At 47.2% G+C, this 27,378-nt stretch overlaps 1 protein-coding gene across 1 annotated transcript in view; it reads right to left on the reverse strand.

Moving 5' to 3' along the window:
- The window catches only part of ITGA11 (integrin subunit alpha 11), an 86,091-nt gene extending 65,997 nt beyond the window's left edge, over positions 1–20,094 (reverse strand). Inside the window, exons 1-2 of the mRNA XM_083411922.1 lie at positions 19,899–20,094; positions 6,220–6,331 (exon numbers count right to left, since the gene is read on the reverse strand). Of these exons, the coding sequence (XP_083268048.1) occupies positions 6,220–6,331; positions 19,899–19,950 (164 nt within the window). The 5' untranslated portion in view covers positions 19,951–20,094. The remainder of the gene's footprint in view (positions 1–6,219; positions 6,332–19,898) is intronic.
- Positions 20,095–27,378: the final 7,284 nt, after the last annotated feature.

Below are 27,378 nucleotides of genomic sequence, written 5' to 3' on the forward strand. Positions count from 1 at the left end.
TTATATGGCATCATAGAATCATAGAATTGTAGAGTTGGAAGGGACTCCAAGAGTCATCTAGTCCAACTGCCTGCAATGCAGGAATCACAGCTAAAGCTTCCCTGACAGGTGACTATCCAACCCTGTTTTAAAACCTCCAATCAAGGTGAGTCCACCACCTTCCGAGAGAGTCTGTTCCACTGTTGAATGGCTCTTACTGTCAGAAAGAGCTTCCTGATGTTTAGTCGGAATTTCCTTTCTTGTAACTTGAATCCATAGGTTCGGGTCCTACCCTGCAGAGCAGCAGAAAACTAGCTTTCTCCATCTTTCATGGGACAGTGTTTCAGAGATCTGAATATGGCTATTATATCACCCGAATATACCTCAGATTAATACAGAATTTGGATAAAATGGAATTATGAATGAACACATCTTCAGTCAGGACGCGGGTGGCGCTGTGGGTTAAGCCACAGAGCCTAGGACTTGCCGATCAGAAGGTCGGCAGTTCGAATCCCCACGACGGGGTGAGCTCCCGTTGCTCAGTCTCTGCTCCTGCCAACCTAGCAGTTCGAAAGCACGTCAAAGTGCAAGTAGATAAATAGGTACCGCTCCGGTGGGAAGGTAAACAGTGTTTCTGTTCACTGCTCTGGTTCTCCAGAAGCGGCTTTGTCATGCTGGCCACATGACCCGGAAGCTGTACGTCGGCTCCCTCGGCCAGTAAAGCAAGATGAGCGCTGCAACCCCAGAGTTGGTCAAGACTGGACCTAATGGTCAGGGGTCCCTTTACCTTTATATCTTCAGTGGAAATGGCTTCGGGTTTCGTTATTCTGGTCCCAAGTATATAAAGAAATCTGTAAAATATTTAAATCACTTGTTTGGGCTTCCCCACAACTGTCATTACTGAATATGTGGATGGACATCATGAAAGCTTGTCACTCTGCAGAGCTTGGGACATGGATTTGAGTGAGATGCAACTAGGATTTCAGTAGCCCAGCGATGGAAAAGCTAGGAAAACCGCATCTGTCTTTGTGGTATAAGAACTTATGGACTTTGGCTATTGCAGAGAAAAAAATACACATGAACTATGTGTTTCCAGGGGAATGGTGAATCCAGGCTGCTTTTATGTTATGTGGTGGGATTTTATTTCCTATGCTTTAGGCTTAGATGCTCAGCATTCACCATCCACGCCAGCTCAGAAAATAGGGATGTCTTGATTTTGTTGGTGTGTCACCATTTCTATTTTTTAATAGTTACTGTTTGTTGGTTTTGTATAAGGTATGATGTAATACCCTGTTACTGCACTTTGGGGTTGTTAGCAATGTTAATAAAGGTTTTAAAAAAGTTAACAACACTGAGCTAGATGGACCTCTGGGTCTGATGCAGTATAAGGCAGCTTAGTATATTCAGGGGCAGGACACAACAGGCTGTTGCCTGCTCACAGCCATGCTAAAGTCCTGGATTTCTCAATTTTTAAAATATGAGCAACTCTCTCTTCTGCACATGTAAGGAGAGAGGGACATCATAAAGGGCCACAAAGTTCCACCTCCATACAAGTGGATTATCACTCTGGATTTCTTCTCTCTGTGCCGTATGCCAGTGGCAACTCCAACCCACCCAGGCCTGTGTCAGAATCCCCTGCCAGACCCTTGCCAAGGGAGCCGCTTACGTTACCAGCACGTATGTGGAGCATGCATTCCATACGCAAGTTTCAACAGACAGCAAACCTGTCAAAAATGTCTCAGACCACTTCAGTAGCTACAACATGAAAACAACAGAAAAAGCAAGTGGCGTTGTCCAATGCAACCTGGTTCGATACCAACAGACTGTGGCTGGGCTCATTTTGAAAGAAAAAGGAGGCTTATTTTGAAGGGTGGGGGAGAGCCAAGGTCACTTAATGAGGAAGGAATGAACTCAAATTGCCGATCTGGAAAGACAATGAAGAGAGAAGATGATCTAATGCACTGGCTGGATTTTGGAGCGGTGCAAATTACGTCTCCCACCCCCTCCCTTGGAATTTGGGAATCTGGATTCCTTCTTTTTAGACTTTCCACTACCTTGGTTATATTTGAACCCCCCTCCTCCAAATGTGTAACTCTTGGCTGTCTGCCCCCGAAAGCCCTGCTCAGATCTTTTATACATGCACAGACACAATAGAAAGAGAGCAGCCACCTCTCTTCCGCTCTCAAAATCCCTCTAAATCAGCCTCCCTCAATCTGGTGCCCTCCAGGGGTTGCATTACTAATGTAGTAGTAGTAGTATAAGCAGTATCACCTGCCCTTCACCAACAAGTCCCAGGGCGGATTGCAACAATTTGAAATTCAGAACTGAAAAAGAGTTAAAGCAGATTACAGTCACAGGAATATGGTGGGCCCTGAAAGCACAGATCTCAGGCATCAAAAACCAGAGGAGAGAGAGGTGTGTCTTCAGCCTTCACCAAAAGCTGAAAAGTGAAGAAGCAAGACACACCTCTGTCGGGAGGGAGTTCCACAACTAAGGGGCTGCCACAGAGAAGCCCCTCTCCTGGGTCACCACTATCCTGAATTTCTGAGGGAGGTAGAACAAGCAAAAGTCACCCCCCCAAGCCATCCAACAGAGTGCTAAGTTAAAGTCACTTAGTGGTATACTTGTTCCCAGTGCTATTTTTCTAGGTGCCAAAATTCATCATGAACACCTCCCTTATTCTTTTATAATGACCATGGCACCCACCTGACAAGTGCTGGAACTGAGTTCCGGTGAATTGCGTCTGGGGGGGGGGGGAGCCGTTTGTTCTGCTGACAGAATGTTGTTGCACAAGAGGCTGCTGGTAACTTTGTTGAGCGACAGATGGCTTCATCTGTCGCATTTTGAATTTCTACCAGCACAACTGCCGCACTGAGATGCTCTGTTGTGCGGAACTCACCCACCCACCAGTACAAGAGCCCTTGCAGATGTTCTGAAGGACAACTTTGGTGGGGATGAGGGCCATTCCCCTCCCCCTGCACTGCCGCCTGCTCACGTCTCCAGACTCATTCAGCACTGGAACTACCCTGGGCTGTCTCCAGTCGCTTCAGGCCATGGTGGCAGCAGCAGAAGAGGAGGAGGAAGAGGCAGTGATGGCTGGTGGCAAAGCATCCTGGGCTGTGGGGAGGCAAGGTAGTGGGAGGTCCCTGTGATATGGGCTCTGCCACTGCGCCAACCTCCCTGCCACCTTGTCCCTTCCCTACTTGGTGTATTCTGTATTGGGAAGCCAGGTGAGTAACACCGTCTCAGCCTGCTGGCCGCCAACGCTTACACCCAAAGGAGGCCCAAACTTCAGGCTCATGGCATTTACAGAACCAGTTTGGGCTTTCTCATGGATTCCACATCTTATACAACCAAGACAGCAGATTTTTATTTATATGACACACATAAGTTATCTGAGGGAATTTCTTAAAAAAGTATCTTTGGGGGGAAAGACACCAAAGAAAGAATCCGAGATGCTCAGTGAGCTTAAATTCCTCTTTAAATACTTGGTCGGATGCCAGGATTTGTAAGAGCTGTTATTATAACCATCTTCCCTCCACAGCCCAGAATTTCTCCGTTTGCCATTCAGCTGTGTGATGGTGCCTTTGCTTTCCCTCTCGCTGGAATTCTGGAATCTTTGCAGGCTGCCTTTCAGGGATGGTCATCTGGTTTCCCTCTTAACATCACGCTGTGGCTTTGCTCTCTTTTCCACTGCGTCTGCCTCCTGCCAATTTCACATCTAGCAGAGCTGGCTGACAGTGGCACCGCAATCGCTGGGATACTGGATCCTTTGGTAGCGAAACATACGTCTGTTGGTTTTGTAGTATAGATGGCTTGTTTGTTTAGTGATTCATACTTTGTGAGTCATGGTGGGTTTACAATGGCTTCTTCCTCTCTTTTTTGCTTTTGGGGTAAAAACAAGAATCCTTAGTTCCTTATTTTATTGCATGGGGTTCATTTTAGGCATTTGAGGAGAAGGGAAGGAGCTTTCGGAGTTTGCTCTCTCTCACACACACACCCATTACACAAAGATGGCAATGTCTCCACAGATCTAACATCACAGATAAAACTTTCACACCACCTCAAAGAGAAGGTTTGTTACTGGGAATCCATTCACACGTTCAGCTGCCATGGAACACACACAAGGAGATGGGGGATCTTCCATTATACGTTCCTTCTTCCCAATATGCCTTGGTGCAACCACTAACCTCCAAGGCCCCTAACAAAACCTTATTTGAACAGGGCCAGTCCTACCATTAGGCAAAGTGAGGCAGAGGCCTCAGACGGAAGATGCTGAAGGGTGGCAATGAGGTGTTGGAGGATAGTGCTACATGTCCTGCCCTCAGCCAGATTGTTGCCATAGCTGAGTAGAAGAACATGTGTCTTGAATGCAGAAGGTTCCAGCTTTAATCTCTGCATTTCATGGGGAAGAAACCCTGGAGAGTTGCTGTAAGTCAGTGTAGGCAATGGACCAATGGGTCCCAGTTGGTACAAGGCAACTTCTGATGCTCCTAGTCTCGACTTGGGCCTCTCATTCTCCATCTTCAGACTCTGACCAGATGCAGACACAAAGGGCTATACCACCAGCCTATTGTTCCTCCACCCATCCACATTGTTTACCACTTAGACTGATGAATTGTTCTGTGGAACTCAAAAGCCAGACACTATTTAGTGACATTTTGGTTTGCCTAAGAAATGGGTTGCCCCAAGGTAGATGTTCTTATAGGCCAGAACAGTTACCTTTGCTTTTTTCTTTCTTTCTTTTTTAATCACACACAGACTGAATTTCTCACTGAGAACTGGTGAGGCATCTAATAAACATGACGAGACTGGAAGGAAAGAGCGGTGGGGAAAGCAAGTATATGCTGAAGACATTAGGGGGGAACTCCTGTTGTGTACATCTGATCCTCACAAGCAAAACAATGCCCTCACTGACCACAATGCTACCTCGGTAGTCTGAAGGGCTGCCTGGAAAGATGCTCAGATCTGCATCACTGGTCAAAGTCGCAAAACAGGCAGCTGCACAAAGACCTATCCAATGCAATGATCTTTTCCCCCTCTTTGCTTCCCAATGTTCAGTCTGTGCTCTAAAGGCTTCAGACCAGGAACATGGGAACCTTTGTCCTGTGCTGCTCCACCCTTCCTTAAAAAGGAAGCCCAGGGTTTGCTGTTCATGAACTGAACTAGCTTCTTCCCTTTAGTTAAAGCCATACATGATTCCATCTGGACAAACAACACTTAGCATTGATATTTCAGGTGTTCACTACACCTACCTCAAGGACTGCCTCTTCCTATATGAACCTACCCGGCCCGTGAGACCATCTTCTGAGGCCCTCCTTCGTGTGTCTCCTCCTCAAGAGGTCTGGAGGGTGGTAACATGAAAACAAGCCTTGTCTGCAGTGGCTCCCCATCTGTGGAATGCTCTCCCCAGGGAAGTTTGCCTGGCACCTTCATTGTACACCTTTAGGCGCCAGGCAAAAACATTCCTCTTTAACCAGGCCTTCCATTTTAATCCAACACCCTTTTAGAATATGGCTTTTGGGGGGGGGTGTTATTGGGTTACTGCTTTGGGTTTGTGGTCTTGTAGTGAAATACCCTGAGACCACTGGGTATAGGGCAGTGTGTAAGTTGAATTAACAACAACAACAACAACAACAAATACAATGCCTATATTCACCTTGGTTTTCTGCTATGTGAGCGAACTTTTCTGGGTTCAGGCAAAATGCCAAGCTCATGTGGTGTCTTTTCCCCTCCTGCATGGCCAGCAGGAAGATTTCTGCAAGGTTTTGTTTCTCTTTCAAAGAATTCTGGCTTTAACATTACATATAAACCAGGAGTCATGGTGTACAAGAAACTATGGTTAATTAGGAAGCCAGCTTCATAACCTAGAGTTTGAAGTTCACTTGCTTAGCAACTAGCCATCATTTATTGTACAACACATCACCTGAGTTGCATGTACCACTAAGCCAAGATTCCTTGAAAGCAAAATTGGAAATCCTTCCCTCACCTGCAAGGGAGGAGAAGAGTTAGGAGGGTGCATGATCCTGACACTTTGCTGGGGTTCATGGAGGTTTTTCAAGGAGGGTCTCACCATGGTTTTATGTTATGTGTGAGTAGGTAATAAGGAAATGCAATTTACCAGCATTTGATTAAGGACAGTATTAGAGACATAATAAAAGACAAATGCCTTGCCAAAAGCACAGGAAGAAACATCACAGCATAAGCATCCCGTTTAGGCACGATGTGGTATTCATTTACCATTTCTTCCCATTGATTTCATGCTGTTGAACCGTATAGCCAAAATATGCTTCTTTAGAGCCTGGAATAATTCGTGGCCTCTTCGTGTCAATGTTGAAGGCATCGCAGAATCCTGAGACAAACAAACATGAACAGAATTAAGTTGTGCAGCAAAGGGAACACAATGCCCGTTTTACATTCAAAAAAATAAATAAAATGATTTTTTTTTAAGGCTGCAAGTGTGAATTTAATACTCCTCTCCCCGAATTGCAATTTTAAAATTCATTGTTTTTTAAAAAACTGGAGGTTAAGTTTTTATGCTGGAAAATGTCAGTGTAATAATTAAGGCTGAAGTGTTTCATTGTTTCATCAGTTACCTCAATTAAGGGTGCAATGCAGTATAAACAGAAGCGGGTTCCAAAGGAACAGGAGAGACCTTGCTTTTCTTTCTCAGTGCCTGGACTTGGAGCAGGAATCAAGTCTTTATCTGGGCCAAACCACTTAGCAAGAGGATTATGCAGGGGAAGAGACAAGGGCTACCTGGCTGTGTTTATCTTCTGAATGGAGTTTCTGCCATTTCTCCCCTTCTGCACATATTGTATTTCTGGACAGTGGTGATAAATAAAAGAATAACTCTTGCAGTTTGGAACAGAAGGACCGTGATCATATTTTTGGGCTAAGTTTCCTGCTATAAATCCAGGGTGGAATTTTCATGTGACAGAAGATAAAGCTCTTTTTCATTTCATCAACAAAATTTATTATTTTTTTCCTGCACAGAGCAGAGCCTGGATTGTCTTCTGAGAATCTCAAAAATCTGGTGTTTACCTCTTACCGTTATTATGTCGATGAGACAATATTAACATTATTGAATGATAAGGGTGCTTGGTTTCTGAATGGGAAGAATGTTGAGCTGGCAAGGAGGGAGGCCTTTTGACATGCGATTGGCACTCCTTGATCCACACAGCAACAGCTAGCATCTATTTCAACGTGTCAAAATAGAGAGCTTACATCAGATTTATTTTATATAAATATAGATTTAAAATACTTCTATCCTGATGTCACAAGTCCCATCATCCCACACCCCTTGCAGCTTAAAGCAGCTGCTCTTTCCTTCCTCCTCCCACTTTTGCGGTCCCTCTATCTCCCCATCAAACTATCATGGGCAAAGAAAACAGATGACCCAACACACCACTCTCTGCCCCAGAGTTCTTTTCTCCTTCCTCAAGAGGCAGCCTCTGCCTTCTCCAGTTTTCTCTTTCTCCTTTCCACGATTCCCTTTTATAAGCAATTGGGGGTGGGTGAGGGGACACAGAGAGTCTGGAAGCTTTCAGTCTCTCGTGAGACTCACTCAGGGCTTGTGTGAAGACTGGTGGGTTTTCTTGCTTTTTATTTTGCAGGTATCTTCTGCAAAAGGAGGTGCCGAGGAAGGTGGCCAAGATGACCAAGGGTATGGAAACCAAGCCTTATGAGGAATGGTTGAAGGAGTTGGGTATGTTTAGTCCAGAGAAGAGAAGACTGAGAGGCGATATGATAGCCATCTTCAAAAACCCAAAGGGCTGTCCCACGGAAGATGGAGCCAGCTTGTTTTTTGGTACTGCTCCAGAGAGTAGTACCCAAACCAATGGACTCAACTGACAAGAAAGGAGAGTCTGACTCAACTTTAGGAAGAGCTTTCTGATTATAAGAGCTGCTCAACAGTGGAATTGACAACCTCAAAAGCAGGTGGACTTTCCTTCATTGGAAGGTTTCCAGCAGAGGTTTGTGGGCATCTGTCAGGGATTTAGTTGTTATTTCTGTATTTAATGGGGTTTGACTAGATGATACTTGGTCCCTTCCAACTCTAGGTAAAAAGGTAAAGGTACCCCTGCCCGTACGGGCCAGTCGTGTCCGACTCTAGGGTTGTGCGCCCATCTCACTTAAGAGGCCGGGGGCCAGCGCTGTCCAGAGACACTTCCGAGTCACGTGACCAGCGTGACAAAGCTGCTCTGGCAAGCCAGCACCAGCGCTGCACACGGAAACACTGTTTACCTTCCCGCTATAAAGCGGTACCTATTTATCTACTTGCACTTAGGGGTGCTTTTGAACTGCTAGGTGGGCAGGAGCTGGGACCGAAAGACGGGAGCTCACCCCGCCGTTCGAACCGCCGACCATGCGATCAGCAAGTCCTAGGCGCTGAGGTTTTACCCACAGCGCCACCCGCGTCGTCCCTTCCAACTCTACAGTTCTCTAATTCTATGTTACTGATACAGTGATTTTGCATTAGTGATGGGCTTATACTGGACCATCCACACACCTTTCTGCTTTATTAGTTGTCTGGCAATGCTTCCCCAAAGTTACCACACTACCATCTGCAAGTGGGGGGGGGGTGTTCTTGCACTACAGTGCAACAAAACAAAAATTGCAAACCCAAAATACTTGTGCTATAAAAAGTGACAGAATTTCAGCAGGAAGCTACAGAACACAAGCCAGATGGAAATGTGGCAGCATGTTCACTCCAAAACATTTGTGGCATATGCAGTATTGAAAATGGGAGAGTGTATGACACCCCTGATAACATCATGAGCACAAATCATCATGAATACGCAATCAAAAGAATTAAAACAGCCTCTAGCTGTGCTGGTTGGGACTGATAGGACTTGTAAACCAAAATATATCGAGGGCACCCAGTAGGTGAAGGCTGTTCCACAATATACACTGTGTGGCAACTCTTTTTGTTAACAAAAATGCAGCCTCAGAGGGTACTAAAAGTGGAAAGCAGGTGGAGGAAAAGGTCTTCTTAACCCTCATGTTGTTTTTCTGCTGAAAATGCCCCCTAGCTGCCTTCACTTCCCCACACCACACCCCATGGGAGAGACCAGTGTCATTGTGCCCTAAGGTTGCACAAGTTTCTTGCACAATTTTTTTTAACAACCATAATAGTTATGTGCTCCTATTGAATAGTCAAAGTGCCTCGGACATAGTTTAGTAATCGTTACAAGAATGCTTTAAAATAGTCAAGTATCATCATCATCATCATCATCATCACACATGCTTCAAAACTTCTTGGAGCTGAAGCCCTGATGAGGTTTGACCTGCTTGACTCACATAGGAGTAAAGAAAGATGACTTATGCCAGGTCAGACAATTGGTCAAATACAAATACAAATACAAATACAAATACAAATACAAATACAAATACCTTTATTGGCATTACGAGTTAAAACATTTCAAAACACTAGGATAAATTTAAAAGGGACAGGAGTGAAGTTGTCGAGGATCACAAGGTACTAGATTGTTCTGCTTCAGGCAATTGGTCCATCAAGCGCAGTGCTTTCTACACTGATTGGCAGCAGCTCCCCAGTGCTTCAGGCAAGGGACATTCCCAGGTCCCAGCTCCCCACGGAGATGCCATCAGGGATTTGAACTTGGAACCATCTGCATGCAAAGCAGATGTTCTGTCACTGAGCTCTGGCCCTTCGACTCACAGTGCTCCCCACTTCACCATTCCAGCTTTTGTATTGTTGGGGGCTTGGGGGGGGGGGAGGTCAGTTGGAATGATGCCTTGCACCCCTTCCAATTGTTGAGATCAGGAACTCACTGTGGGTTAGAATTTAATAGAGGATTCTATTGCTGAACTAGTAGGACAAGTTTGCCCTGAGCTGGCCACTTAAGTGTCCTCATCAGCATCCCAAAAGAATGAGCTAGGTTGCAAGAGCTGCAACTAAGGGATGGTGCCCTCCAGGCTAAAGGGTGGGCATTTCTTCCACCCCCTCACCTAGTTGCTAGGTAGGAGAGCAAGAGTCAGAGAGTTGTGTGTGAGCTGAGCTGAAAGCAGGAGACAGAAAGGCATGCTTGCTTTGTGCTGGATCCAAAGCTGTGACAAAAAGAGAAGCAAGATCTGTTGCTTTGAGCCTCTCTATCCTATGCACAGGTTGTAAAGGTAAAGGTAAAGGGTGCCCTGACCATTAGGTCCAGTCATGACCAACTCTGGTTGCGGCGCTCATCTCGTACAACTTCCAAGTCATGTGGCCAACATGATTAAGCTGCTTCTGGTGAACCAGAGCAGCGCACGGAAATGCCGTTTACCTTCCCGCCGGAGCGGTACCTATTTATCTATTTGCACTTTGAGGTGCTTTCAAACTGCTAGGTTGGCAGGAGCAGGGACCGAGCAACGGGAGCTCACCCTGTCACAGGGATTCGAACCACCGACCTTCTGATCGGCAAGTCCTAGGCTCTGTGGTTTAACCCACAGTGCCACCCGTATATCCTAAAGACACAACAGTCTCCACTAACCTTCACATTCCAGGGAATCTGAACATGGGCAAGCGTCTGGGACCCCTGGATTATCTCATCGCTCAGAGATTGGGGTGCCATAACAGTATGATTTAGGAGAAACCAGAAATATTGCCCTTTCTTCTTCTCCACCGCCCCCTGGAATGATCTTTAAGCAGCCAGCAATGAATGAGGAGATTCAAAAGAATGTTTGTTGCCATATCTAATTGCTGTCTTATAATATAGTGGAAATATAAGAGAGACCAAGGCAACGTCTGGTCTTTGTCAAAACAGAAAGGACTTGGCCCAGAGAAGAGAAGGGATAAAACTTGAGTTGAATTCACAGCCATCATTTGGACATGAGGATTGATGGGTGTTTTTCCTCACTCGGACTTTCGGAAAACCCTCATAGCATATTTTGGCTGGGGATACCTGGCAATAAGGCAAGGGAACCACCCTCTTCCTTGCAAGGTGACCCTCCTACCCTCTCCAGGTGGCCAGTTGCCTGCTCCCTCCAGAGGAAGGGCTATAGCTCGATGGGAGAGCACCTGATTTGCATGCAGAAGGTCACAGGTTCACTCTCCAGCAGCATCTTCAGGGAAAGATTCGCTGCCCGACACCCTGGTGAGCCACTGTCAATCTATGCGGACAATACTGAGCTAGATTGGACCAACAGTCCATACAAAGCAGCTTCTGAGCACCTAGGATTAACCTTTCCTTTAAGTATTGATTTTGGAGTATTTATGGAGAGTCGCAAGGGGCAATAGAGAGGTGGAACCCCCAGGTCTCAACTTCATCAGAACACATAAGAATGCAAGCTGAGCCCTGCTGGATCAGACCAAAGGGCGCCCATCTAGTCCAGCATCCTGTTCTCACAGTGGCCAACCAGATGCCCCAGTGTGAAGCCCCCCAAAACAGGGCACGGGTGCAACAGCACTCTCTGCCCTTGCAAATTCCAGCAGCAAGTATTCCAGAGTTATACTGCCTGCAACTCCGAAGGCAGTACAAAACCACTCAGGTTAGTAGCCATGGATAGATCTACCCCCCTCCATGATTTTTTGCTTTTGCAAACCATCCAGTTCACGTTTTGTATAGCCATCCAACACTCATGTGGTTCTTCCTTGGGGAGGTTCTCAATTTCTGGTTCTCCATCCAGAGCAACTTTTGTTAAAAGCATTAAAAGCGCCGGTGTGCAAATTCTTCATGCCAAAGAGACAAATGCTTTTGCTTTTAAAAGAGTGTGTGTGTTTGACAAGGAGGACGGCTTTGAATTGTCCAGATGACAATGGCTGTGCTTTATCTTTGGCCTTGAGAGAACTTATAACCCACACTAGGAATCAGGGCTGGTTCCAGGGTTTGGGGGGCAAGCGGGGGTTGGGGCTCCTGACAACACCTTCTGGGTGCGCTCCCTCTCCCTTCCAAAGTGATGGTGGGAAGGAGCAACACCTCCTCTGCATGCTCACACCTTTGCTCCATTCCTCTGGATGACAGGAGGATGGCTCCAACAAGCCAAGGCATCATCCTACCTTCAAGGGAAAGGCCAAAGGTGCTCAGGGAGTCAGTGTGACCTAGTTAGAATGCCAGACTAGGAACTGGGAGACACCAGAGTTCAAATCCCACACACAGCCATGAAGAAGCTCACTGCATGACCTTGGGCCAGTCGCTGCCTCTCAGCCCAGCCTACTGCACAGGGTTGTTGTGTAGATCAATTCAGGAGGGGAAGAACCACGTATGCCACCTTGAGCTCCTTGGAGGAAATAGTGGGATATAATGCCTTGTAAGAAGGAGTAATTGCTGGTGGCCAGTTGATACGTCACAGAAGGGCTGGGCGCCTGGAGGTGAGGCAAATCAAGCTCAGGGCAGGCAGCAAGGAGCAAATGGCAAGGAGCCATCCCTAAGACTGAGGTTTTATAGGGCCAGGTGGAATCCTATTGGCCCTTTGTGTCACCTGACTGCTGATAAGCTGGCTGCTGCAGTGCTGCCTTCCACCTGCAGCACTGATGGTGGCACTCAAATACAGCCGAGAATAGACCGGCGCCCTCTCCTGGCAAACTGCCGCAATGCAGCCACCTTCCCAGCCAGAATCTCCACTTCTTTTGGCACTCAATGGGGTGCCTGGTCCTCCAGTGGTAGAAAGCATCTCCCATAAATTCAGAAGGTCCCAGCTTCAATCCCCACGAGCATCTCCAGGTAGGGCTGGGAAAGATTCCCTGCTTGAAACCCTAGAGCTGCTGCCGGTCAGTGTAGGCAGTACTGGTCTAAATGGACCAATGGGTCTGACTCAGCATAAGGCAGCTTCCTGTGTTTCACTCTCCAGAATGAATCACACATTTACAGGAATCTTAAGGATGTACATTCACCCAAAACATGCCCTTCAGACTTGAAATTTATGGCTTGCGATCATCAGGATTTCAACCCACTCACTTCCATATGTGAAGCTAAAAATACTGTGTAACTTTGGGTTACTCTGCCCACCTCTCTCTGTTCCCATTTTTTTTAGAGCTCCCTTTTCCTTTTCTTTTTTTCCTTGTTAAATTCTGGACGGTTCTGTGGGGAGTGCCTAGAATTAACAGAGCGAGCAAGTATGCTTATGAAAAAGAGGACGTTTCCTTCCTAGCATCTACGTAATGGTTGGAACTTAAGTATTTATTAACAAGTCACTATAGCAACTCCTTTAAGAAGAGGAGATCTATCCTGCTACTGAGGAACCACATAAATTGTAGAAAGTGACATGCACAATTATGGACAATGAATTCGTACATCAGCAGTTTTAAAAGTTCAAATTGGGCCGAGCAAGCCAGTGGAAATTCTGTAGGGATTAATTTATGCTGACATATTGGTCTGATTTGTTTATAATAAACGTCAATGTCTAGCCCTGAATTGGAGTTGTTTCTGAACAGTCTTGGAATAGTAAAACTAATATGTGTGACTACTGGGGATCTAAAGGTTGTTGTTGTTGTGGTTGTTGTTGTTGTTATTAAGTTTTAACATACATGGTAAATATCATTAATCAGATAGGAAATACATTAAATATTATCACCAGAAGAAAACTCTTTAGAAAACAGAGAGAAATATTAAATACTGACATTAATTCAAATGGTTAAATTAGCCTGCCTACATATAATAAAGGTCAATCTTACCAGCAATAAGGTTGCAATATTAGGGTCTCTGGTAGGGTATAACTGGGGCCACAGAATTTTGCAGGTATCTTTCTCTGGGCAGAGAATTAGGTGTGGAACATAGAAAGCTGCTGTCTAGCAGGTCATTGGTCCATATTGCTGAGGATTGTCTACACTGATTGGCTGTGGCTCCAGCCTTACCTGGAGATGCTGGGATTTGAACATAGGACTAGCTGCATGCAAAAGAGATGCTCTTCTACTGAGCTACCACGTTTCCCTTAACACACATGAACACAGGGAGCTGCAGCCAGAATATTGGCCCATCCATTGTCTGCACTGGTTGGCCATTGCTCTCCAGAGTTTCAAAGGGAGCATCCTTCCCAGCCCTGCTTGGAGATCAAACATCTGCTGGAATAGGCTGGGGCAGAACCACTCAGTGATGGTTGCTCTAGTCTAGCTACTGGGACAGAGCTGCAGCACCTACCGGTATGTAAGGTTCAGCCTGCCTGCTGCTGAAGCAACACCTGAGCCCTGCACCCAGGCAATATTCATCTTGAGCCCTGCACGGAGCTGTCCAGGGTACCTTTGCCCCAACCTGCCTCTACTGAGGTCAGTGCTCACATCAGAACAGCTGGTGCCCCAGCAGGCCATGACAGGAAGCCTCCAGCGGCCCACCATTTTTAATTAAAAACATTTCTGATGCCAGGGCAAGAGTGACAGCCAGCTCATGCTATCAGTTACCTCCTCTGGGGTTGTGGGGTCAATAAAAGTAGCAAGAGGGTGGGTTGAGGGGGATTGGCCCACCCCTTCAGTCCTCCAGAATCCTCATTGGCCCCACAACCCCAGAGATGGGGCCTGATTGCTGGTCTCACTGTTTAAATTAAAATGGCCAGTAGTTGGATCATTGACACAGCTAGCTGGTGCTGCATCTGTGGGCAGGGAGACTTTCCCTCACCACCTTGCCTGCCTGGTTAACACTTATTCATCCAGCTAGTCAACCAGGGAGGAAAAAAGTATTAGTACCACAGTTTAAAAACAAAGGTTTTTTAAAAGCCAGGCTGTGACAGCAGAGAAGCAGAGAAGTGGGACCCCAGAGGGCAAAATGCTCCTCAAAATTGGCACTTCCTCGGAGTATAACTAAAGGACCCAACAGTATCTTTCATGCCAGTGGTTGCAAAATTTTGGGGGGGCTACTGCCCCCTTGGTTCCAAAAACTCATCCCCTACCCTATTAAAAAGCACTATTCAGAATCACAGTTTGCATGACCAACTAAGGACGATAATAGCACAAAAAAATTCAAAGTAGTAACAATTAACAGCACACCTGAGCCTGGATAGCTCAGCTGGTTACAGCGTGGTGCTGATAATGCCAAGGTTGCAGGTTCAATCATTTTGGTGCGAGGTGAGGATATATATAGCAAGAGTAATAAAAATAAATTGTTATTTAGGGGATTTGAATTTAATTCTAAATTATATACGGGAACATGGGAGAGTACAAGTGGTAAAAGAAAATGGATGTACCGTGCCATATTAGAGGCAAAAAAAACTTGTTTTAATGAATTGGAAGAGCCGCAAAAAGATCCCATTGAACACATGGATTGACAATATGGACAGACTAGTTACATATGAATGAATTGCATATCGACGCAATTTAAGAATGGATAAATATGAAGAAATCTGGAAGGAATACTTAAGAGATAAGGCGGAAAGTGGTGGGAGGTAAGGGGAGAAGAGGTGGTGAAATATTGTTAAAAAGGTGTAGTTATAGGTATATCAGTGCTCAAATCTGAATAAATTGTGTTATTAGTGTTATTGTGGTTTTTGTTGTATGTGTTTTTTTGTGGTTGCTGTTTGTATTGAAAAAAAATGATTAAATAAATAATAATAATAATAAAGGTTGCAGGTTCGAACCCCATATGGGACAGCTGCATAGTCCTGCATTGCAGGGGGTTGGACTAGATGATCCTCAGGGTCCCTTCCAACTCTACTATTCTATGATTTATACTCCCTTCTGGTGCTTTCCAGAATAACTGGCATTCTGAAGCATTACTGCCTCCAACTACTAGTATCCACTGGCAACCTTATCTTCCTCTATGAATCTGTCTCATCCTCTTTCAAAGCCATCTAAGTTGGTGGCCATCACTGCCTCCTGTGGGAGGGAGTTCTGTGGTTTAACTATGCACTGGGTGAAGAAGGACTTCCTTTTATCTGTGTTTATGCAACAACAGTAGAATCCACCCAAAAACCACCCATCCACCCATTTTTAAGGGCAGCAAAATTGTATGCATGTGGGGTGGGTCCATTGAATTTGCTCTGGAGGGAGGCAAAACTATCAAATGGTTTTGGAATAACAGAAAAATGATAACTTCTCAAAAAAAGTATATTCCAATACTGAATGAAATTCTGTTGGTAGTTTATGCTCGCAGATGCAAGAAGCCATGGGCTAAGAGACAAGGACTACAGGAGCCATAGCTTCAGTCACAGGCAGAGAACCTGAGATGGGTGGTGGTGGTGTTTTACAGAATAATCTCTGGGATTCCTGAAATTCTCCAACAGTTTGGAGAGAGCCCCCCGAAAGAAAATATTCAAGCATTGCTAAGAGAAACACTTTCCTGAGATATTTCAGCCCAGGCTGGGATGAAACCTCTCTTACTTCCTCCACATCCCTCCACAAAACCACCTTTTCCATTAAGCCTTTGGCACAACCCCAGAGGTCCCAGGCCTGGCTGCAACTAAGCTTATAACTAAATTAAAGAATGTGGAACTGAAACAGCCACATTGCATTTCTCTGTATAGCTGTGGCCTTCATTTCCTTCCCTTTCCTCAGTTCTTTCTCCCATGCCAAACTCTGGAGTGTAAGCTCCTGTGGAGCAGGGACCTGACCTCTTGCTCTCTGTAAATCACTGAGCACACTGTTAAAAGGTAAAGGGTAAAGGGACCCCTGGCCATTAGGTCCAGTCATGACCGACTCTGGGGTTGCATGCTCATCTCGCTTTATTGGCCAAGGGAGCCAGTGTACAGTTTCCAGGTCATATGGCCAGCATGACTAAGCTGCTTTGGTGAACCAGAGCAGCACACGGAAACACCATTTACCTTCCCGCCGGAGCGGTACCTATTTATCTACTTGCACTTTGACGTGCTTTCGAACTGCTAGGTTGGCAGGAGCAGGGACCGAGCAATGGGAGCTCACCCCATGGTGGGGATTCGAACTGCCGACCTTCTGATCAGCAAGTCCTAGGCTCTGTGGTTTAACCCACAGTGCCACCCACGTCCCGAGCACACTGTTGGCACTATGTAAATAATCAGCAGGAGCAACCTAAGAAGAGCCTGCTGGATCAGGCCAATGGCCCATCTTGTCCAGCATCCTATTCTCACAGTGGCCAACCCACTGGACCAATGGGAAACTCACTAGCAGGACCCAACCACAAGAGCACTCTCCCTGTCTGCAGTTTCCAGCAACTGGTATTCAGAAGCATTGCTGTCTTTGAATGTAGAGGCAGAGCGTAGCCATCATGGCTAATAGCTACCATTGCTGGACTGTAGCCACTGACAACCACTGTGACAAGAATATTGCTGGACTATAGCTGCCTTCATCCCTGCTCATTGGCCATGCAGGATGGGGTCGGATGGATTTGGAGTCTATACCTGTCCTAAATTAGCATGGCATTCTGGAACTATGCCCCCAGGTGGCCAAAGACTGATCTAAGTACAGTGGTACCTCGGGTTAAGAACTTAATTCGTTCTGGAGGTCCATTCTTAACCTGAAACTGTTCTTAACCTGAAGCACCACTTTAGCTAATGGAGCCTCCCGCTGCTGCTGGAGTATGATTTCTGTTCTCATCCTGAAGCAAAGTTCTTAACCCAATGTAATATTTCTGGGTTAGCGGAGTCTGTAACCTGAAGCGTATGTAACCTGAAGCTTATGTAACCCGAGGTACCACTGTAACTGCAGGAACGAAATGTCTCCAGCTAGGAACATTTGGACACAAATTATCCTGGGCAGCAGTGTTGAATGAGAGCGGAAGCAGAAGGCAGGACCAAAGACCAATTGGGATCAGAAGGCAGAACCAGAAAATATCAAGACCAAAACCCAAAACCAGACATACACCATAGGACCGGCCGACCAAGCTCTCAAGATGGGCACCACTAAGACAGGAAGTATACACTCCTTCCTGCCCTAGAGGAACCAATAGCTAGCCTGATGGGCAGAGCCAGACCAAAACCCAGAAGGTTCTTCTCTGAAAAGGCTGCAGTTTGGCACTTCACCACTTGGGGCAGTGGCAACAGCTCCTGACAGGTGGTTCCGATAACAACGGAAGTGTGGAATCGAAAGGGACCACTCCCAGCCTACTGGTAGGACAGTACTCCATGCAGCTGGAGCCATTCCCAGGCAAATCTCCACCTATCCTTCAGATTCAACCTTTTACTAGGCTTCCATAAGAACAGAAGGAGAGCTTGCTGGGAAACCCGTAAGCAGGTCCTGAGCACATGAGCCCTCTTCCCTCCTGTAGTTGCTGGCAACTGGTATTCAGAAGCACTGCTCCCTCTGAAAGTGAAGGAAGAGAATGGCCATCATGGCTTGTAGCCACTGACAGCCCTTTCCTCTATGAATTTGTCCAATCCTCTTTTAAAGCCATCTAGGTTGGTGGGCACAAGGGACACGGGTGGCGCTGTGGGTTAAACCACAGAGCCTAGGACTTGCCGATTGGAAGGTTGGTGGTTCGAATCCCCATGATGGGGTGAGCTCCCGTTTTTTGGTCCCAGCTCCTGCCAACCTAGCAGTTCGAAAGCACATCAAAGTGCAAGTAGATAAATAGGTACCACTCTGGCAGGAAGGTAAACGGTGTTTCCGTGCACTGCCAGAAGCGGCTTAGTCATGCTGGCCACATGACCCGGAAGCTGTACACCGGCTCTCTCGGCCAATAAAGCAAGATGAGCGTCGCAACTCCAGAGTTGGCCACGACTAGACCTAATGGTCAGGGGTCCCTTTATTTTACCTAGGTTGGTGGGCATCACTGCCTCCTGTGGGAATGAATTCCATGGTACTGCAACATTAATAGCAAGGAGCCAACTTGCAGTCTTACAGCTGATTCCCTTTAAATGCAGGAGGAAAACACAAAACTTCAACTTTCCTGTCTAGTTAGTATTGTTGCCTGCTGCTGGGGTGTAATGCGCAGGGCAACCTCTCCAAAGAGCACAGCGAGAGTCATGACCGAATCAAGTGCCACCCCTGGAAGAAAAAGGGTAGCCGGTCGCTGCGTGCAGCTGGGTTGCGGCAGGCACAACACAGCAACGTGTCCACGTGGAAAAGCGCAATACCAGCTCTCTCCATCAGCCACACTTCGTCTTGCTGTGGCTGCCTTCGGATCTTGCCAGTTTTGTTCGATTTGGGAGAAAGGTACATATTTACATTTGAAACATTCCCAGAAATAGTAATGGACTGGAACCCCTCCTAAAGCCCCAGGGTTGTTCCAGAGCCACAGTTCCACTCACAAGCCGGAAAAGTTTCTCTTTTGTTTGAAAATCTCACAGCAGAGCACCCTCCCTCCGTCCCCTCCCTGTGCTTCTGAGCTGGAACTGGGCACAGAACGATGTCAAACACAACTGAAGCAAACACGTCTCCCCTTCCATCAGCTCAGCCCCCTCCATACATAACAGAGTTTTTAAGTTTGCAGGAATGCAGCCAGCAAAAAGGCAAAATTTCACCCTCTCCCTTCTCTGCTGTAACTCAACACGCACGCCAGCAGCCACGCATCAAACCATATGTGGGGGCCAGGCTGCATCTCCTAAAATAAATAAAAGGACTGAGCACCTAAACATAATAACGGGTACCATCAAGGACTGAGCACCTAAACATAATAACGGGTACCATCAAGTCGTTAACTGGACTGCAAAAGTTTTCAGCAAAGAAAGACTCTCTGAAAGTTGAAAAAGCAAAACAAAGTTACTTCATTTTGCTGCTTGTGGGGGGGGAAAAAAAAAGCTTAAAAAGGAAGCAGATTGAAACATTCGAAACTGGGTCTAGGTGCCAAAAGCTTAATGTACTTGAGATGCAAAGAATTTCTCGACTTCCTCCCTCTGAAACTTTGCAAGAATTTATACCCTTTGCATTTTAAAAGTGGAGGGGACACAGACCGCTCCATCATTACATGCTTTGGAGGCAAATCTCTCAGTTGCTGCATAAATAATAATAATAATGATGATGAAAATTTGGCAACTGTGTCTTCTTGCTGACCTAAGCACTTTCTTTCTCTTGAATTGCGTTTCTCACCTGCCACGGTGCACTGCTATGCTCCTGTATGAGATTCAGCGCCACACACAGCCTGCCTTACCTGATAGGAGGCTGATAGCCCAGGCTACCACCAGCTCTCTGTAGAAGTCCATGTGGGTGGTGGAAGTTCCTGGTGGTACCCGACCCAAACCATCCGCTTGAGACGCCAAGGCAGTGTGGCAGCTCCACTCTGAGGGGGGAACAGCTTTCTGCTTATCCCACAAGCCGTTCTTTGCTCCCTGACAGAAGCAGCTCTTGAGAAGGAAGTGGGAGGGAATAAATTGTAGGAGGTGCAGGGGGAGAGGAGTGGAGAAAGGACCAGGCGAGAAGCAGATTCCCAACACCCTGGAGGGGCCACCCTGGGAGCTGCCGGGATTTCCCTTGGCTGCAGAGACTTGCAAGAACTTTAGGAGAGAAAAGGAAAGAATCTGAAGCAACTTCACTCAGTGGGGCTTTTGATTGCAACTGCAAACAAAACAGCCTAATTCTGCAGTATCCACAATGCATGCATGCTGTTGAATTTGAGGGTGTTTCTAAGGGGGGGGGGGAACAAGGTATACAATTCTGACTTTTGTGAATTCATATGGATTTTCAAATGAGGTGGAAGGGGAATTTTATAAATTGGGGGGGGGGGTGTCCTTCAAATTTAAAAACCTGAAAAGGGTCACATTCAAAATTCCAGATTTATTCTTTTTTTAAAAAAAAATGTGTTCAGAAATGTCAGCTCTTTTTGGGGGAATTCATTCCCCCCCCCCCCTTTGCTGCATTTGCATCTTGCCTTGTGTCTCTCCAAAGAGCTCAGATTAGCGTGCATGGCTCTCCACATCCTCATTTAATCCTCACAACAACCCTGTGAGGTAGGTTAGGCTGAGAGGCAGTAACTGCCTTTCAGAAGGCACCAGCTTCAGCATCAAATTGTGGTGGAATGCATCATTCCAGAAAGGGCAAGAAAATGGATGCATCATTTCAAAATATGGTGTCTAGCCCAGGAAATTGGGGTGTGTGTGAAAAAATTGGGGTTGGGTCATAAGAAAATCCTGCTGGATCAGGCCAGGGGCCCATCTAGTCTAGCAGCCTGTTCTCATGGTAGCTGACCAGATGCCCCAAAGGGAAACCTACAAGCAGGATTCAAGCACAAGAGAACACAAGGGAGCCAGTGTGGTGTAGTGGTTAAGAGCAGTAGACTCGTAATCTGGTGAACCGGGTTTGCGTCCCTGCTCCTCCACATGCAGCTGCTGGGTGACCTTGGGCTAGTCACACTTCTCTGAAGTCTCTCAGCCCCACTCACCTCACAGAGTGTTTGTTGTGGGGGAGGAAGGGAAAGGAGAATGTTAGCCGCTTTGAGTAGTGATAAAGTGGGATAGCAGCAGGTATTCAGAAGCATTTACTGCCTGTGACCATAGAGGAAGAACATAACCATCATGGCTAGTAGCCACTGATAGCCCTTTCCTCCATGAATGTGTCCAGTTGTTCTTTTAAAGCCATCAAAGTTGTTGTCCAGTATTAGTCCCACTCAGAAAAGATCCACTAAAATTAACCTTCAACCATAGGTGCCAACTCCCTGGGGCCCTGGGTGCCTGAGCACCCACAAAATTCCCCATGAAGGGGCTGGGAACCCACAAATTTTGGTGCCAGGGCCATGCATGTTGCATGGCACCCATGGCCCCAGGCACCCATGGTTGCGGGGTCAAGTTGGCACTGCTGTCTGAATCTATTCATTTTAATGGGCCTACTCGGAGTAGGATTCAGTTGGCCATTGTCTGAGACAGTTTTAATGCTCTCAGGTTGCAGGTGCCCATTCTGCACTAGACTAAGGTTACCAGATTTTTTTTTCAATGAATCCGGGGACAGTTTTCAACTTCAATGGATTCTGTATGGGGACTGATTTGTAAATCCGGGGACTGTCCCCGGGAAGCAGGGACGTCTGGTAACCTTATGCTAGACAGTTGGCTCATTGCGGGGAACTAGGGTTGGGGAGAGAGGGGGCTTGAGCTAGGCACACAGTACAGGGTCACCAGATCATATACTGCTAGCTCCGCTTCCAAATCCAACATGCAAAGTCAGGTCAAGACCCAGCAAAGCAAGGCCAACACAGCAGAGGGCAAGTCTGAATAAGGAAGATCAGGCAAAGCAGAGGTCACATTCCAAAAAAGAAGCCAGCAAGGTGAGCAGTACCTTGGATAGCTCCAATTAACACCTAGATCAGCCATCAGCCAAGGCAGGCTTGAATGTTGTTCTAACAACCAGCAAATCCAGACTGAGCACTAAATAGACCTTTGAGCAGCTAGCTCCTAATGGGTGGGGCATCCACTTTTAAAAGGGCCCAGCCTATTTTAGAAGCTCTGGACTCTGGCAGTGGGGGGGGGGGGTGTCTATTATGGCATCTGAGCTGGAATCCATAATGTCTTTAAGACTGAAAAGGTCCTGGCATTATGGACTCATTTGGTGCTGTGACTTCTGAGGAGGTAGAAATGTCAAAGGCTGGTTCAGAAGAAACATTCTCCTCCAGATTGTGTGCTGGTCCTGGGGGAGGGTTACCGTGAGGCGTGGTCAGAGTCCGGTCCTGGGTCACGGGACTAGAGACAGTCCACACAGGGTGAAGCGGGATCTGAAGCAAGAAGCTGGGCATGGTCGGGAACTCTGGAAGAACAGGACTGGGTGCTGGTAGTAGCAGGTTTCCAGCGACGTTGCTCCCGCAACCTGGGACCGGGCTGACTGGCCTTTATCTCCTCTGAGGTCAGGGGCAGTCCCGGCCCCCAGGTGACCCGCCTCTTCTGGCCTTAAGGTGAGCACTCCTCCTGAGAGAACTTAGTTCCCTCCACCTCTCTGCCCTGAGCCTCTGCAGCTCAGGAGAGGCTGGAGGGTTACTGGACCCAGGGGGAGACTCATCTTCCCCTGACAGGGCTGGGAGAGGTGCACCTGCAGGCAATGTGTCCTCAATCACCTCCGGAGCCAGAGTGGATTCACCTGGTGCCTGCTCCTGAGGATCCGGCACAAGTGCAGGCGCTTCAGATGCAAGGCCCTGCCCCAGCTCAGCCGGCCCTGGAGGCGGGGACTCCTGTGCAAGCCGGGATTCCTCCGGTTCAGCCTCTGAATCGGATTCCCAGGCCATCACAGATTGTCATGGATGCTTTAGCTGAGATTCCTGCATTGCAGGGGGTTGGACTAGATGACTCTTGGGTCCCTTCCAACTCCACGATTCTGTGATTCTGTGACTAGATGGGCCACCAGCCGGATCCAGCAGGCTCTTCTTATGTTTCTTTGTTCTTAAAGCAGATGCTGTACCTTCAGCCCCATTCACAGGGGAAGATGGGAGCTTGTCTCCCATCACTGATCTTATCAAGAACCCCCTAATAAGTGCTCGAGGAGCTTTTCCCCAGAACAGTATAGAAAGCATTGTTCTCAATGCCAGGCCCCTCTACCAGCCAATACTTTCCCCAGCTGAGATTCTTCCTGGTGAGGAACCAGCATGCCTTCCATTCGTAGTTACTTCCTGGTACGTTCTTCCATAGGACAAGGCCCAGGATGCAGATCAAGCAAGAGCAGCGGTAGGCAACCTAAGGCACATGGGCCACAAGTGGCCCACAGGGATCATTTAACTCGTAAGCCACCCCCAAACTGAGCCACCCGCTCAGCGGGTCCCCGTGCACTGCGCTAAACCGGTGCATCGCAGCGTGAGGACTCGCTTCCGTGGTGCCAGAAATTGTGTCTGCACATGCGCAGATGCCGAAAATTGCATCTGCGCAGATGCAGACACTGGACTATAAAAAAGGCTGATTGCCAAAGAATTGATGCTTTTGAATTACGGCGCAGGAGGAGACTCTTGAGAGTCCCATGGACTGCAAGAAGATCAAACCTCTCCGTTCTTAAGGAAATCAGTCCTGAGTGCTCACTGGAAGGACAGATCGTGAAGCTGAGGCTCCAATACTTTGGCCACCTCATGAGAAGAGAAGACTCCGTGGAAAAGACCCTGATGTTGGGAAAGACTGAGAGCACAATGAGAAGGGGACAACAGAGGACGAGATGGTTGGACAATGTTCTCGAAGCTACCAACATGAGTTTGACCGAGCTGCGGAAGGGAGTGGAAGACAGGAGTGCCTGGCATACTCTGGTCCATGGGGTCACGAAGAGTCGGACACAACTAAATGACTAAACAGCAACAACAGACGCAGACACTGGAAATCACAGGCGCTCTCTCTCTCACACACACACAATCCAGCCCATTGAGGGATCTCCGCTGGAGTGAACCGGCCCAGGCGAGGTAAACCTTGCTGATCCCTGAGCAAGAGCCATCTTCTACTGAAGAATTGATCCTGTTTTTCTGCCTGACCTGCCAACGATCAATGCAATAATCAAAACCAATCCCTGGCAACAGATGTATTTCCAGGCTGGGCTGTTTTGCCAAACCTCCACAGCCCTGTCTAGATTTCCTCCGTGAAATGAATATCTTTCAAACTCTTCATGGCAAATGCTGGAAATACCTTTACCAGACCTGTTTTTGAGACAGGAGACCCGTTCCCAGTTTGGCTGAGCAACCTGCAAAGGATTCTGTTAAACATTTGTCCATGCACATTCATAATACCCTCCTTTTATTTTATTTCTTTGCAGAAGCCCTACAGCTGAAAAGCTGGCTCCCTTGGAAATGTATCCACTGTGAACCTGTTCCAGTGGAAAGAAGAGAATAAGCTGTATAATATTGTTTCAGAGAATTAGCATCTGGACCCTGCCAAAATTCCTAAACAATCCACATCCATTTCTTTCTCTCTCTCTCTCTCTTTTTAGACCATCTCAAATGAGTCAGAGGATTCCTAAGAGATTGATAAATCCAGACAAATCGCAGTGTAACCCTTGACAGTCTGACGGGGCCACTTAAGGGTCTGTGTGCCAGATCTCGAGGGAACAAATGGAATTCCATTTTCCCCTCTCTCTCTTTTTGCCAAAGTTAGTCTGATGACAAATCGGTGCCAAGAGGGAGGGGTGGGGAGGAGAGTCTTTCCTTCCAAGTTGGAGGGGGATCTAGCAAGTGGCTGGGATCTTCACATGGTCCTCATTAGCGAGGCTGGCTGCAGAGGGAGAAAAAATTAACTGCATAACTCCACCGGGTGCAAATTGCATCTTGACTTCCCTGCCTTCCTCCAGCCCACAATAATGGCAAACTCTCTTTCATTTTGGAAAGCTTTTCACCGTCCTGAGGCACACTCTGCTCCCTTTGATGCTTTTAGCATGTGCCCGGATGATGGGATCCCATCAAGGAATCTTGGAGCTAGAAAGGGGATGCAGGTGATGTAAGTCAGGCTGAGCTCTGCCTGGGGATTCCTCTACTCCTGAAATAATATATCTTCCAGGGCAATGCCTCACTCCAGGCTTCTCTGATCATGCCTCATAAGCAGCTTTCGAATGGCACCAAGCCTCTTCTCTGGAGAAGAGATGGCTGAGAGGTGATAGGATAGTCATCTTCTAGTATCTAAAGGGCTATCACATGGGAGATGGAGCAAGCTTGTTTTCTGTTGCTTCAGAGCAAGATCTGACCCAGTGGATTCAAGGGACAAGAAAGGAAATTCTGACAAAAGGTTAGGACCAAAGGAGATTAAAGATAAAGGGACCCCTGACCGTTAGGTCCAGTCGCGAATGACTCTGGGGTTGCGGCGCTCATCTTGCTTTACTGGCCAAAGCAGCCAGCGTACAGCTTCTGGGTCATGTGGCCAGCATGACTAAGCCGCTTCTGGCAAACCAGAGCAGCGCACGGAAATGCCGTTTACCTTCCTGCCAGAGTGGTACCTATTTATCTACTTGCACTTCATGCTTTCGAACTGCTAGGTTGGCAGGAGCTGGTACTGAACAATGAGAGCTCACCCCGTTGTAGGGATTCAAACCACCGACCTTCTGATCGGCAAGCCCTAGGCTCTGTGGTTTAACCCACAGCGACACCCACGCCTCTAGGAGATTAGGACCAAACATTTTTGATGGTAAGAGCTGTTAGACAGTGGAAAGGACTACCTCAGAAGGTGGTGGGCTTTCCTTGGTTGGAGATTTTTCAACAGAGGTTGGGTGGCCATCTGTCAGGGATTCTTTAGCTGTGGTTACTGCATTGTAGGGGATTGGACTAGATTACCCTTTGGGTCACTTCCAGTTCTATAATTCTATGATTCTATGGTCTGTGTGGACTGGTGCCTATTACCACCGATAAAGCAGAAGACAGAGGTGCCCACAGTAGGTGATGCCAAAGTCAATGGCAGGTGAAGTCAACTAATTCTAGTGTTGTCACCTACTGCATGCTGAGTTCCGCAAGGGCAACACAGGGGAGGAAGCTGACAGGCAGGGCCACCGTCTGGGCAGGTTGTAAGCAAGAAAGCAAGAGACTTTGAAGGCTGATTGAAGGCAAGACCCCATTTGCCTTAAATAATAATAATAATAATAATAATAATAATAATAATAATAATAATTATTATTATTTTATTATTTATACCCCGCCTATCTAGCTGGGTTTCCCTAGCCACTCTAGGCGGCTCCCAACAGAGGACTAAAAACAGAATAAATCTTCAAACATTAAAAACTTCCCTAAACAACTAGACTGGCTAGATGGAGTCCCAGTATCAGCAAAATGCAAAATAGTACATCTGGAACGCTTTTAAATGGACCTTGGTGGCTTCCCACTTGTCCTACCTGCAGTTTTGCATTCAGTAGTGCCATGATAAGTTGTGGAGTGCAAGAGCCAATGATGACAGCTCTCATATGCTCCCAAGGACAGCCTATGAATGCAAATAGCTGCACTAACCTATGACTGTCACAAAATAGTGAACTGGCAATGGGTAGCATAGTGGTTGCCATCTTGGAATTTGGCTGGAGTGACCACACATCTTGGAATTTGGCTGGAGTGGCACTTACTGCTCTTCTACCAGCAAACCAGCGGCCCTCTGCTCTCTACTGGTTAAACCAGCGGCACTTTACTGCTCCTACTGGGCGGGGCTGATCAAACCCCTGACTCCCACAAACAAGCTGTGGAGCCTACCTTTCCCTTCCCTTGGGCACCCTTTTCCCTGTGCAGCTGCTGTCTTTCTTCCGTCTCTGCTGCATCTCCACTCAGGTACAGGGTGGGGGGCTCCCCCTAGAAATGGTATGGTGCGCGCTTGGAGCCACCGACACCGACCGAGCTGTTTGCTTAGCAGTGACGTCTCGGTCCTTCGTCCTTCTCCTTGGAGAACGTGGATTCCCGGCCAATGCACCAAGAAATGTAGCCTTATTGGAGTTTACCGATTGGGTCTGCGTTGCTCCGGGACAGGAGGAAGGAAGTCAAAATGACACCGAGTTGGTTTAAAGAAAGAGTTTATTCTGCTCTCCGGATGGCAGAAGGCACTTGCGTGATTAGTCCCTAGCAAGTCCGAAGAAATGACAGGTTTTGTGCAGTGTATATATCCTCCAGGCACCCTCTCACTCCTCCCCTAGGAGCCCAACCACGTCGGTCTGCGTATGCAGGTTGACATTACATATGTTCCTGCACTGGTACTCTCAACCATCAAAGGATCTTCCTTCCTGCACTCCTG

This window comes from Podarcis tiliguerta (genome assembly GCF_965153285.1).
Source record: "Podarcis tiliguerta genome assembly, chromosome: 14".
NCBI classification, from domain to species: Eukaryota; Metazoa; Chordata; class Lepidosauria; order Squamata; family Lacertidae; genus Podarcis; species Podarcis tiliguerta.